At 43.8% G+C, this 14,329-nt stretch overlaps 1 protein-coding gene across 3 annotated transcripts in view; it reads right to left on the bottom strand.

Annotated features, from left to right (window-relative positions):
• BCL9 (B-cell CLL/lymphoma 9) overlaps window positions 11,337–14,329 on the bottom strand; it is a 95,408-nt gene continuing 92,415 nt past the window's right edge. For all 3 annotated transcript variants that reach the window (XM_018046002.1, XM_018046004.1, XM_018046003.1), the window contains exon 10: window positions 11,337–13,093. In XM_018046002.1, coding sequence (XP_017901491.1) covers window positions 11,976–13,093 — 1,118 coding nt within the window. In that variant the 3' untranslated portion in view covers window positions 11,337–11,975. The remainder of the gene's footprint in view (window positions 13,094–14,329) is intronic.

Here is a 14,329-nt window from a genome sequence, read left to right as displayed (position 1 = left end):
ATGGGCATTTAGCCAGAGTATGGGAAAGGGTCTCAGACCAGCCAAGTGGTGGAATAAATGACCTGTAAAGTCTGCCCACTCTGAGAACCTACAGTCCTATAATTCCACAGCATCCTTCATTCCCTGTGAACAGTCTGAGTCAGAGGCAAGCCTCCTTTTGTCTTTCATGTGGTCAGGGCTGGGGTTTGGTCCTCTAATTTGATAATTCTGAACTTTTTAAAGAAGAGAGGAGTGCTTGGGAATCCGGTGACCTCAGTATAACCCTGTTGAGTGTTGCTACCATCACCTTGGGCCGCTTGGGCTTGGAGCCTCTAAGGATGAGTAGCTCTTGAAAGCACCTTCTTGATACTGCTCCCGCCATCCCATCTTGAAATTTCCGCTCTGGTGCTTCTTTCTTTAAGGCTTTTCTGTGCTGCCTTTCAGAATCCAGGAGAGCAACAACAGGGCTTCCTGGGTCTCTCTTCTGAAAGAAGATAAGGAATTTCAAGCTAGAACCTTCCCATTGCCTAGCCAGCACACCTCTTGTGAGCTTTTGAATTTACTCACTGGAGCAGCCATTTCAGACGTTCTCTTTTGCATTGTGAGTCCTGGGATGAATCTCATAAATGCTCTGATAACTTAGGTTGTACTGGGCATATGCACCTGTGTTAACTGATACCAGCCTCATGTGAAGACTGTGACATCCCAGTGTAAAGCTGCTGGCTCAGAGGGATCAAAGTCAATGATCCAGGGAGAGGCAGAGGCTGGACTCAGATTCCCGCTGTTGACCTTGAGGTCAGCTTGGTTTTCTCCCCTTTTACCCCTACACCTGTCCTCTGGGGTGTGGCTTTCCTTTTGCTTTGTCTCCTTCACCACTTGTGGTACCTTCCTCTTTTCTCTTTCCAGTATCTTCCTTTCTCCAAAGCTTACCTCCATCTGTGCTCTGGTTTCTTTTCTGCTTCTGTGATCTTTCTGTCAAGGATGGCAGGAGTTCTCTTGTATCCTCCATCCCTCTCATTCAATTGATTCCTCCCTTCTGTCTTAAAATAGTAATATTTCCATTATCTTAAACTCTATTTCTCCTTTCCTTCTAGCTATCATCTTATTTCTCTTGTCAAGCTGAGTGCATATAACTCACCATCTCCTTGTCTCTTTCACATTCAAACCCTTTCCTCTGATACTGACCTTGCAGTCTGGCTTCCTTTTCTTTTCTTTTTTTTTCTTTACCAAAACTGTATACCAGAAGACCAACGCATCATTTAATTAATTTTGAGACCCATTCTTAGTACCCTCACATTCTTTAATTCCTTAGTACCGTCTGGCCCTATGGACCACTTCCTACTGCTTAAAAGCCACTTTCTCACTCCTTCCGGATTTATGCAACTCTATACTTTTGTAGCTACTCCAGGGACATATTCTTTTTTATCTGGACAACCATTTTCTCATCAGTTATGTGAGAGAGGTGAGTTAGATCTAAAGGTCTAGGAAGATCATTTCTTCTTAATCAATGGGTTTCAGTTTCTTTTGCTGGAACTTCTCCTCCCTGCTGATTGTGCCAGTCTTTCATGACTTATTTCTTGGCCTTCCATGTGACTCTCTTCTCTCATTTCCATTGAGAGAGAATCCATACTCATCTCAATTTCTCACAGAGGAATTCACACCTTTATAACTAGTCCGAACGTCTCAGCCTTTATTTCCAACGGTCCACATGTAGCTGCCACAGCATCACTTTACATTCAGCACTTCCTCAACCCCCAACAAGCACTTCTCCCCAACTCCCACAATTTTTAATCCATGATACCTGAGGCTTGGGTGAGGTGGGTGTGGAGGGGAAGCTAAGGCTTTTAAACTATATTCTGAGAATATAATGAAAAAATCAAATATAGGCCCCAATATCTGGGGGAAAAGATTTAATAAAGGAGAGAGACAGGACAAAATCCTTTAACTCCAAATTCTGCTCTCCTTCCTAGTAAGTCTTTCCTAGGACTTATTTTTGCCTTTTTGTACAGTTCATGAGATTCTCATGTCTAGTATCCGGGAGTGGTTTGCCATTCCCTCCTCCAGTAGATCACATTTTGTCAGAAGCCTGGTGTGCTTCTGCAGTTCATGGGGTCGAGAAGATTTGGACACAACTTGGCAACTGAACAACAACAAGAAATTACTTATTTTTACTTTTAGTTCGTTTAGTGGTGTCTGACTCTTTGTGACCCCATGGACTGTAGGCTCCTCCTCCAGGCTCCTCTGCCCATGGAATTCTCGAGGCAAGAATCCTGGACTGAGTTGCCATTCCCTTCTCCAGGGGATCTTCCTGACCCAGGGATTAAACCCTAGCCTCCTGCATTACAGGTAGATTCTTTACCTTCTGAGCCACCAGGGAAGGCTTCAAGTCTCTCTTATAAGGAGAACCAATCTTCAAGCCAAAACTTACCAAACAAACATTGTTAGGAGGAATGAAAACCTGAAAGAGGTGAGGATATAACATCCAGTTGCTTTTAATGACTTCAGATATTGTTATCCATTGAGTAATATCCCAAGGTAGGTAAAGAAGTTATAGCTGTTACTTCAGAGAATTATCTAAGATAAATTAAAATGCTCTCAGATTTTTTTTTTTTTTTTTTTTTTGCTTCATTGGGTCTTCATTACAGTGCACAGGGCTCTTTGTTGCTGTGCACGGGTGTTCTCTAGTTGCAGAAAGCAGGGGCTTCTCTTTGTGGTGGCTTCTTTCATTGCAGGGCATTGACTTTAGGGCGCATGGGCTTCAGTAGTTGGGTGTGTGGGCTCAATTGCCTCACAGCATATGGGATCCTAGTTCCTGGATCAGAGATGAAACCCATGTCCCCTGCATTGGCAGACCAACTCCTAACCACTGGATCACCAGGGAAGTCCCAAGATACTCTCAGATTTTTAGTCTCAGAGAGCCAAAGTACAAAGGCAAATGTGGTCCTTGTATTAAAATGCATGAAATGTTGGACTCTACAGTCTGAAAAACAAGAGCTCCTTGGCCCCAGTAGAGCCTAGAATGGATTCTTGAGTAGAAGTTGGTGAGCATTTAGGGAAGAAAGCAGTAATTCCCACTAGGGATCAGTAGTTAGCTAGACTATTTCTTTTATTTAGGTTAATAAACCAGTAAGTCAAAGATTCCCAAGAAATTGATAAAATCTTTGGGGTTATTTTATGTTTCTCAGTCTTACCTGTTGGCAGCTTCCTTTTCTTCTTTCATATTATACCTGTGCCTTCATACTATACCTGTTCAGTGTCTGACTTCTTTAATCAATAGAACTTGGTGAGAGCAAGGTGGGGCCATTTCTGACCACTTCATTGCTGTATCCATAGTTCTTAGCTTTGTAGGTACTCATTAAAAGAATAGATAAGACAACTAATTGCTTAATAGGAAGATGGAAAATGTGAGCTGGCTGATGGTAGACTTGGGATTATGAAGGTATGCTTAAAATACTAATGAATTACTGAATTGATGTCAGTCTAAAGATTAGCTCTGACTGTAAAACTCTTAAAAGAAAACATAGGGAGAAAGCTTCATGACTTGGGATTTGGCAATGATTTCTTGGATATGACACCAAAAGCACAGGCAAGAAAAGAAAAAAAATAGGTAAGTTGGACATGATCAAAATTTTTTGCCTCAAAGAACACTGTCTACAGCAAAAACGTAGCCTATGGAGTGGGAGATACAATCATGTACTGGATAAGGAATTGATACCTAGAACATATAAAGAACTCCTACAACTCAACAGACACTAACAATCCAATTCAAAAATGGAAAAAGGACCTGTATAGACATTTCTCTAAAGGAAATATACAAATGGCCATAAACACATGAAACAATGCTCAACATCACTAGTTATCAGGGAAACGCAAACCCAAACCACTTCATACCCATTAGGATGGCTATTATTGTAAAAAAACAAACAGAAAATAACTAGTGTTGGCAAAGATGCACAGAAATTGGAACTCTTGTACATTCTTGGTGGGAATGTAAAATAGTACACAGCCACTGTGGAAAACTATGGCAATTCCTCAAAAAAATCAAGCTTAGAATTACCATATGATCCAGCAGTTACACTTAATGAAGTTGACTTACATTAAAGACTAAGGAAAAAAAGCTAAAGGGAAAGGAAGTTAAAGCAGGGATTCAGATCTTTGTATACCTATGTTTATAGCAGCCGTATTCACAACAGCCAAAAGGTGGAAGTAACCAAGTGTCCACTGCCTATTATACAGAGTGAGGTCAAAAAGAGAAAAACAAATATCGTATATTAATGCATATTTATAGACTCTAGAAAGACGGTACTGATTCACAGTTTCTGTATCCATCTGTCAAACCGAATTTTTCTTGTTCATCACTCGTTCACCAGCACTAGCATAGGACTTGCATTCTGAAAGCAATCAGTAAATATTTGTTGAATGAAAGGAAGGAAGGGTCATACAAAATCTTTCCTGGCCACCCAGACTCACACTGATCCTTTGGTTCTTGACTTCGTGGAGTAAGTGAGAAAGAATAAATAATTGCCATGAAGGACACAAGTAGGATGTTGTACTACAAAATGATGATGTGTGTGTGTTGGGGATGGGGGAGTAGTACTTTGTTGGGGTAATCAGAAAAGGCCTTTCTGAGGAGCTGAGCCCTTAGGATGTGAAGGAGTCAGCCGTTGGGAAAGGGGAAGGCCAGAGTCAAGAGCATGCCAGTACAGAAAGCCAGTGTGTGATTCCTGAGGCAGGAAGAGTGTGGCACATCGGAGGTACTAGAATTAGAGTGGTTTGACTGGAGCATAGTGAGTGCGAGGAGAACGGCATGCGGTGAAACTGGAGAATGCCTGGGGCCTGGTAGGCACTGTTAAAGATCTTGGATTTTATATGAATTATACTGGAAAGCCATTGGAGGGTTTTAAGGAAGGAACTGATGTATATGATTTAGACACTTTTTGAGATGACTCAGGCTACTCTGGAGAACAGACTGAAGGAGAGCAAGAGTGGAAGTAGCAGTTAAGAACTGAATGTAATGGACCATGTGAAGGATGGTGACTTTATCTGGAGGGATGGAGAGAAGTAGACAGATTTAAGATATTTCTTGGCAATAGACATAAAAGGATTTGCTTATGGTTTTACGTGAGGAGTAAAGGATGAAAGATGACTCCTGTGTGTCTGACATGATAACTGGATGGATGGATATAGATCATTTACTGTGATGGGGAAATAGGATATGGAGATTAGATTTGGGGGAAATGCAAATGTTTAGGACTTAAGTTTGAGGTGCCAGCAAGACACAAGGCAGTGCTGAAGGTTCCAGTTGACTGTCTAGAACTCCTATGGATACGCTGAGAGGGAGAGAGAAATTCTAGGCTTACAGTTACACAGATGGTATTTAGTGACTTGTGATTGGATGGATTAGAAGAGTAAGCAGGAGGCCCAGGGCCGAGCCCAGGGCATGTTTGTATGCTGATGGGAATGCTCTGCAGGAAGAGGGTCAAAGGCATGATCATAAGCCCAATAACTGCACTCTATATGGTCCTTGCTTTGTTGTTTAGGGGCTTCCCTGGTGGCTCCAGTCTGTCTTGATTAGCTAACTTAGTAATTATTTCAATATGAACTATGAACACGAAATATACTAAGAATAGCATGTGGTCCACTTTTGCCATTATTGCTAGTGTATATCTCTTCAGTTAGACGTAGGTTCCTTGTAGGCAGCTGTTATACTTTCCTTTTACTCCACTGTGCCCAGCACAGTGCAGGATAGAAGATAAATGCTCAGTGCTCCGTATAAGGCCCTTGTTGAAACCATGGATCCTGGTACATAATGCTAAAGACTGCTTCATACTTCGTATGGCTGCGATCCCTGTTTTTCCTTATTGTTATTATTACATTTAAATCACAATGGTTATATTTTAAAGCTCTTGCAGACACTAAGCATAAGAGAAATAAAGAGACCCTAGGGATTGTGTAGCTTCCTTGACAAGGGAAAACCAACTCATCTTTACAACAGTGTACTGACATTTCAAAACTGGCATTTAATTATTTACATACTCTAGTATATTAAAAGTACATATACATTTGTATAAGTAAATCTGTCTGTGTGTATATAAAAATTTTTAATAGCTGAACTACTGACAGCTAGAATAGAGAACTTCACCAAAGCTTGGGAGACCTCCTGCTGTTTGGAGAACAAAATAAATCACAGTAATCCATGACTCCCTGTAACCAAATACATTTTGAGTGAACGCAGTGGTGATGACTCAGTGTCTAGCAAGGTGCTGGGCCTGGCCGGACTGTGTTTGGTGCTGGGAACTGGGCAGCCAGAGGCCAGCGCCCCAGAGCTCATAAAGCACATCCAACAGCACGTGCTTAGATCAGACTGACTCATGGGGGTGGCTGGGAGCTCCAGGAGAGGAAATGCATGTAGAGCTGTGGGGTTTCTATGTGGGAAACGGGGAAGATAAAAGCTCCTGAAAGACTGACAAAGAGGAGAAACAGGCTCCCAGGAGTTTTCAACAGAACTTAAGCTGTGGGGGAAAAAAAATCTTGAAAAGTTAAATCCACCCTGGACAGTAATTTTGTTTAGTTGCTAAATTGGGTCCAATTTTTTGCAACCCCATAGACTGTAGCCCACCAGGCTCCTCTGTTCATGGCATTTTCCAAGCAAGAATACTGGAGTGGGTTGCCATTTCCTCCTCCAGGGGATCTTTCTACTCAGGGATCGAACTGGGATCGAACCTGCATCTTCTGCATTTGCAGGTGGATTCTTTGTTGCTAAGCCACCAGGGACACTAAATACCATTAAGATTTCTAAGTCTCTTTCACCTTTGACCCTAGCTCCCTGGTGGCTCAGAGGTTAAAGCATCTGCCTCCAATGCGGGAGACCTGGGTTCGATCCCTGGGTTGGGAAGATCCCCTGGAGAAGGAAATGGTAAACCACTCCAGTATTCTTGCCTGGAGAATCCCATGGACGGAGAAGCCTGGTAGGCTACAGTCCATGGGGTCGCAAGAGTCGGACACGACTGAACGACTACACCTTCCCTTCCCCTTCCAGCCACAGGACAAAGGAAGAGGGAGGCTAGCAAAGAGCTGTGGGCAGGCTGTATAGTATGAAGAACCAGACTTCCCAGAATCACGCATCATGTCCTGTCCTGTTCCCCTCCCCCCGCCACAGGGCAGACCTGAACTTTCTTAGGGCTGGATTGTGTTTTTAAACCTGTTCTTTGGAACCCCAGGGTCCCTCATAATTGCTTCGGGCTCTGAGGTGGGGTTTTGCAAGGGAAGCCTGAGTTCTCGTATGTTTGATGAAATAACTGGATTTTTTTCATGCTTTAAATATGTGTGAGGCACTCATTTCTGAACTTTCTCTTTATCTTCTTTCTGTGATCATCTGCTTACCCTCTTCCCCAGGCAGTGTTGGTTGCCAAGCACAACTAAGCACTGGGCCAGAAAGTTAACAGTCAAAGTGTGGTTACCTACAGGCAGAAAACAGATCCCGTCTGTTACAGTAACCCAGATAAGGAGCCACGTCAGAGGCTTTGTTATTTATACAACCCTTAGAGTGTATCTTCTTTTTAACTTAGTTTATTATTTAACTCCCTCCAATATAAAATATTGGGCCACAAATTGGTTTCTGTGTGCTATAAACTGTTTGCTTTAAATGTGTCATTAAAATTTTACCACCAAATTAAGCTCCCTTGACTTTTCTTAAAAAGGTGTTTGTGACTTTGAAAAATATGAGTTGTCTGGGTTAGAGAAAAGAAAGTGGCAGTAGGCTCAAGTTATTAAGCAGCAGAGGAAATATGACCCAATTTGATGTTTTTTTAAAGCAAGAGAGATGAGTCTGTGAGTTTAAAGATTTTGTAGAATAAACAAGTTTTTGCAAAATCTTCCTGTGGTTCTCTCACTCCATCCCCACCCTGTCCTCCACACCCAGCACAGTAATCTTTCTGCAGAATCTATCTGATCACCAGATTCCCTTGCTTAAAGCTGTGAAGTTCAAACTCCCTGGGCCACGCTGGGTTCTCCCATGACCTGCTCTCTCTGAGCTCATTTCTTCTCTCCACCTCCCTCCCTTAAAGAGCCACCCTGTTGCAAGAAGCAGGCCTTTGCTGCCCCCATGTCCTATTTAAAGCCCACCAGCACCCTCCACTGGGAAGTGATTCCTCCTTCAAGAGTTAAGTTCAAAAGCACCTTTCATGGCAGTTTCCCTGGACCTTCCTCTCTGGCCAGTAGCACTCAGCTGGCACTTTCCCCATGGCAGCGATCAGAGTATGGAATGTCGATTTACAACACGTGTTTCCTGGCCCGTCTTAGCGCAGTTCTTGACACACAATAGACGCTGTCTAAATGGTTGCTAATAAATGAATCCTTGGGTTAAATACAGCTTTCCTCTCCTCTGAGCACTTTGAAGGTACTCAGAAAAGGAAAAGGAAGTGACTGAAGTGTAGACGGTTTAAACAGAACACAGCACCCACCCTGTCTGGGGTCACCCCTGGCCACTGGGATAGAGAAAGCACGAAGAGAGACCCGGATCCCAGCACTGCTCTGGAGCTGCTGAGAATTCTCTTATTCCTAACAGGGCCAGCTGCTTCATTTGTGGGGCCCAGTATAAAAATGGAAATATGGGGCCTCTGCTCAAAGATTATTAAGAAAGTCAACACGTGACAGCAGAGCATTAACCACTCTGGGGCCTGTGCAGCTGCTTCAGTGACACAAGTTGTGTCATGATCACAACATCTAGAAGTACAGGAGAGTAGGGAGGATGGCAGAAATTTTGGATCAATTTTTTAAAGAATAGCTTTAAAATATACAAAATTGTTTTAAAAACTTATTTTTCTTGCCCCTTCATAAGGCGTCTCCAGTTTTGTTTGCTTGTTTTCATTTACAGGTGCAGATTCTTTTAAAAAGTAAATCACTTTGTTTCACGTTATTTTAAGGAAAATACCACATATGCTTCATTCGTTCTTAAAAAATGCTATGATCCACAACCTTACCACTTAGCCTGGAATGAAGCAACACATTATTGCACTTCCTTCATTTAATCCCAAAATTTCAGGAGGGGCAGGGGGTGGGAGAGACTAGCTTGGGTTTCATGGGATTATGTTAACATGAATTATTTTTATCACCCTTTTGTGAATTTTTAAAAAAATCTTGCATCATTTATTCCTCATGCAAAAGCACCCAATCTGCCAAACATGACTTTATTTCATAGCAAGATTAGCAAATTAGAAATTGTGACATTTAAACCCTAAATGAAGTTTATCATATCAGATGGATCATGATGAAACATATATGGCTAATGTAAACGAATGAAGATTTATGGTCTTTTCAAAACCCAACTACTTTGAAATGGTTAAGCTGATTTGCACTGCTACAAGTTCTCCAGCAGGGGAAGGACATGCAGAGTGCCACACGTCCAGCCTCTCCCAGTGGGGGTCTACAAAACTCCTACTTGCCTTTGTCTCCCTCCTTGGGACAGAAGCAAAGGGACCACACAGCATCAGTGACCACAGCACAGAGATGCAACAGAGAGTGGGGCTGCCCATGAAGCCAGACCAGTGGACCACCACCGGGTCCCAGCCTTCCTTTCAGGGCTCTCATCTTGCGTGCCCGCACGCTTAGCTGTTTCCCTATTCTTATTTGTTCAAAGCCTAGAGAACCTAGGGATAGGGCTAAATCCCTGAAACAAAATCCTTGTACTCTAATTTCTCCACAATGTAAAATTTTCACTGCTTAGGTTCATCTGTAAAGATCTGATTGTGAGCTTGGTATTCTCATCTCCAAATGAGATGATTTACTACCTGCTTCCTATGGCCCCTCAAAAGTTCACAAGAGAACACATGTGGGGTGGAGGTGGCTGGTAGAGGAGGTACTCAACTCAAATCTCACTTTTGCGGTCTGGGGCTCTTGAGAAGACAGGGTTGCTGAGGGCAGAAAAGAAAGTGACTCTCAAAACCATTTCACGGAGAGAAACGTTCATAGGTCAAACTCAGACTGGGGCTCTGGCAGAGCCCAATCTGTACAAGTCTGTTTGCAGACAACTGCACCTGCTGCTCCTCACTTAGATTCCCTCACCTGGGAGGAAACACGCACACAGACACCCACTTGCTCAGCTGAAGATGCCTCTAACTCACAAGAAATACATACACCAGAAGAAACCTAACTGCACAGAACACAAAAGCAGCCGGTCCCTTAGACGCTTACCTTGCAGGGCTCATACACTGACGTGCTGAAGGTGTGTGTGTGGAAGGGAACTGTGTAGGCTGAGCACGGCTGGCAGAAGGGGACCGTGATAGGCAGGGAAGCGGGGAGGCAGAACGGACCACAGAAACCCACGTTTGCACACACAGTTAATAATATGTTACTTTAACAAGCTCCAGGGACATTTCATAGTTTTTCAAATGACTGTAACTTTGGCCTTCTTAAATACTTCACACCATTACACTGGCCCTCACAAAAATTCCTAGTAAAGACCATGAGCTGCCTCCAGAGATGAGGCCGTGGGCACCAGGGCTGCTCTTCTGCCTACAGCTAAGATTTCACGCCTGAGACAGGAACAGCACTGGATCAATCTACAAGAGCAGTTACTCCTCAACAGCAAGCAATACGCTTCATCTGCAAAAGCACTTTTCTATACTTTCCCTAACTTTCACCCTGTCGATCAAGTCTGATACAACGGTGCTACGTTCCTGGGTCACATGGCAACCACTATACCTAATACTCAGCAAACAGGAATCCAAACGGACAAAAAGAAAAGACAGTCCAATTTTGTAAGAAACAATATATTTTATTTTTCTGACACCACAGCTCTGGTGAGTGGTTTTGTACCAAATTTAATGGAGGTTACACAGAACGTTTTACGCATGGGAGGGGGAGGAAAGGGAAGGAACCACAAAATTAAAAACAGAAAAACAAAATCCTGGATAGCTTTTAGCATCTGTTCCACTCCCACATTAATAAAATTCACTTGGGAATTCCTAATAAAAGGAGAACAGAAAACAAGGTGGGCAGGGAAGAGTAGGATGGGGAAGAAAAGACGAAGGGCAAAGACCGTCGAGCATCCCAAAGACAGACCTTTCCCTCATGGAGCCGGGACGATGCTCGGCATGGAAGGTGAGGCTTGCTTAGATTTATTTCCCCAAAGTATCACCGTGTATTGCAGCTGCCAAAGGGAAAAAGAGGAGCGAAGCAGGGGGTCACCAGTGAGGGACACAACAGGGGAAACTCACTCAACCAAGAGACGGGGAAGGAGAGGGGAGGGAAAACAAGAGAAAAATGTGCAGGTGGGTCTGTAGACTGGGAGAGGCAGACAGTGCTGAGAGCACTTACACTGGAAAACAAAAGTCCTAAGCGTCATTATTTTTAAAAAGAAAAATCTCCCCCTCCCCCACCCCTCGCTGAACTTAGTTCCTTTTTTTGTGCTTTTCATTAATACTCTGCTCTGAGGTTGTAGTTTGGTTTTTCTATACACTGGAGTTGAAAGAAAATAGTCCAAAGGTCTGAAGATGGATTCTCCACCTAAAGTAAACAGCCCAGCATTCCTGTTCTCCTCTTGTCCCAAAGACTAAAGTCTCTGCTAAAATCCCTTTTACAATATAGTACAGTACACAAAAAAATAAAGCCCCAAGCAAAAACAAAACCAGAAAAGAATCCTGGGAGAAGCCAAGTCCAAAGGACGTAAACATACAGAGAACGGTGCAACACGTGACCCATGGCGATTCTCAAAGCACGGCTACAGATTCCCAAAAGGAGGTGCCATCACGGGATACCCAAGTCCACAAAAATAATTTTTAAAAAATAAATCTTAAAAAAAACACACCTGTTGATTAAATGAATAATTTGTTTTCAGATAAATCCATACATTCTCGAGTTCCCCCCGCCCCCAAAGCAGCCCTTGGGTCTCTGTTCTCCTATTGCATGACCAACAGTGCTCCTGGAACGCCCTCATAGCAGCTCTCAGGACCTGGAATCTCATCTCAACAAGGATGGGCACATCCAGTCTTAGCAGCTTAAAACATCATGTTTCCTGGGTTGCCAGGTCCTTGGCTGAATCCACCCATGCCCACGTCAGCGGCCATGCCCCGGGGCCTCATCTGTGGGGGGATCATGATGTTCTGTTGGGGTCCCATCATGCCCTGCATGGACATCATCATGCCTGGAGAGCCCACAGGCCCAGGGTGAGTGTAGAGCCCGGCAGGCCCCCGCTCCTTGCCAGGAATCATGCCCACGGCAGCAGCAGGATTGCTCATCAGGGTGGGCTGGCCGGGCATTGTAGATTGTGCTGGTGACATCATCCGATGGTGAGGTCCCATCATGCCTTGCTGGAGAAAGGCTGGTGGTCTCATAGGGTTGTGGCCTGGCATGGACGGAGCTGTACCAAGAGGGATGTCTGGAGTTCCCACGGGCCCTGGACCTCCCATGCCAGGTAATGCTAGTCCCATTCTGGGGGCTTGTTCACCCATCATCCCCTGCATGTGCGAAAACCCAGGTCCAGGACCCTGGGGCTGTTTACGGCCTGGGACTTCCCCTCGAGGGAAATATTGCAGTGTCTGGCTAGGCTTCTCAGATGGGATAATGCGAGACAGGTCAAACTCAGGTATTCCGGTGGCTCCAGGTCGGATGACCTCCTGTAGATCTGGGTCTGTAAACACTGAAGGCATGCTGTTTCCCAGGACAGCGAAGGAGTCAGGACCCCCTGGGCCTCCAGGCTTGCAAAGTGCTGCATCTGCTGAACTTTGGGGCAGGTTGCTGGGGCGGCCAAGAGGCCCTTCTCCTGGGAAACCCATCCCTCCTGGGAAGTTGCCCTGCCCCCCACTGGGGCCATTGTGAGGAAATGGAACCTGCTGTGGAGGAGACTGAACTGGAGGGAAACCCTGGGGAAAACCCATGCGTCCTTGAGGTACCATTGGAGGCTCCTGGGACCCATGCCCCATGATAGGATTGTGTGACATCAAACCAGGCCCCATAGGGACTCCATGAGGAGGTATGTTGGGTCCCATGGCGTTCGGAGAGGGCATCTGATTGGAGTGAGAAAGTGGCTGGGTCATTCCCATTGGGCTGAGGGTTGGCATTGGAACCACGGGGTTTGGACCTGAAATTCGAGGATTCTGTGTATTAATGCCCATTCCTAGAAAAATAAAGATATCAAAGGAATCAATTTCACCAAAAGTAACTCAGAAAAACTATTATAAATAAAATTAACCAAAAAAGTTACTATGCATCAAATGTGCATGGGACTGTGCTGAGAAAATACACAATGCACAATGTACCCTCAGGAAGGCTATAACACATTCTGGGGCACACAAACGAACAACTCCACGAGGCACTGTATGACTGAGCTTTAAACTGTATGACATATACGTGTATAGAAGACACCTAGAAAGAAAGTCTCCTGAGTGAAAAGTTACAAGTTAATACACAAATGAGTACAGTCTTCTTCATTGGAGGTATTTAATTCAGAAGAAAACAATTTGCCTAGATGACCTATAGTACGGTCCTTTTTGGAGAAAGAGGACTCATCAGTCCTACAAGTCCAAGAATCAGAAGCAACAGCAATGAGGAAACCAAACAGGCCTTTTTCAATTGATAATGTGACATCTATTTCACACTGCCTTATAGGGAGAGCATTTAAAACTCTAGATTACATAAAATGGTGAAGAAAAGCTAACTTTTAACGGAAAAGGAAAACACACAGGTTCTACCATGGCCTCTGGGACATTTAAATATTTGGTCTCTCCATGAAATTAACCACCGAGTATGGTAAGAATGATGCTTGTGCCATCCATGGAGCATGCCCTAACCTGACTGATGATAAGAAGCATTCTTAACAATCAGAATGGAACTGGAACCAGAAACTCATGGCTGAAGTTATTATGGTCTCTTTGTTGACCACCTTTGCCCTCTCATATCCTTTCCTGTTAGTGACATGTGGGGAGATGGGAGGTGTAGGAGTGAAGGAGAACAAAATGAGAAGGGAAGGGAGGAATTTTATTTTCTCTGTAGGCCTAAACAAAGTGCTTCTCTAGGAAATAGGGGTCTTCCATTGTCTGAAATTCTGTGGCTGCTTGTGGTTTGAGGCTGCTCTTTCAGGAAAATAGTTGAGGACTCAAGACATTCCTATCAGCATATTAAAAAGATACTGCTTTCAGTCTCGCTCCAGGAGGAGCCACCTAAAAATAAGCACATCGAGGTACACAGAAGCATCAGAACTTCTGTAAGAAAATGACAAGAACTCTAAAGAAACTTGCTTTCTTATCCACAAACACAGAATTAAATAAGCTAATCCAAAAAAGTGTTATTCTCTTCCTCTAGACAAGACATTTTAGTTTTACTGAAACTAACTCAGATGGTATACTTTTTCAAT

The sequence above is a fragment of the Capra hircus genome, chromosome 3, assembly GCF_001704415.2.
Source record: "Capra hircus breed San Clemente chromosome 3, ASM170441v1, whole genome shotgun sequence".
In the NCBI taxonomy this organism is placed as follows: domain Eukaryota; kingdom Metazoa; phylum Chordata; class Mammalia; order Artiodactyla; family Bovidae; genus Capra; species Capra hircus.
Note: the sequence above shows the minus strand (reverse complement) of the source record. Positions and strands in the feature narration are given on the sequence as shown.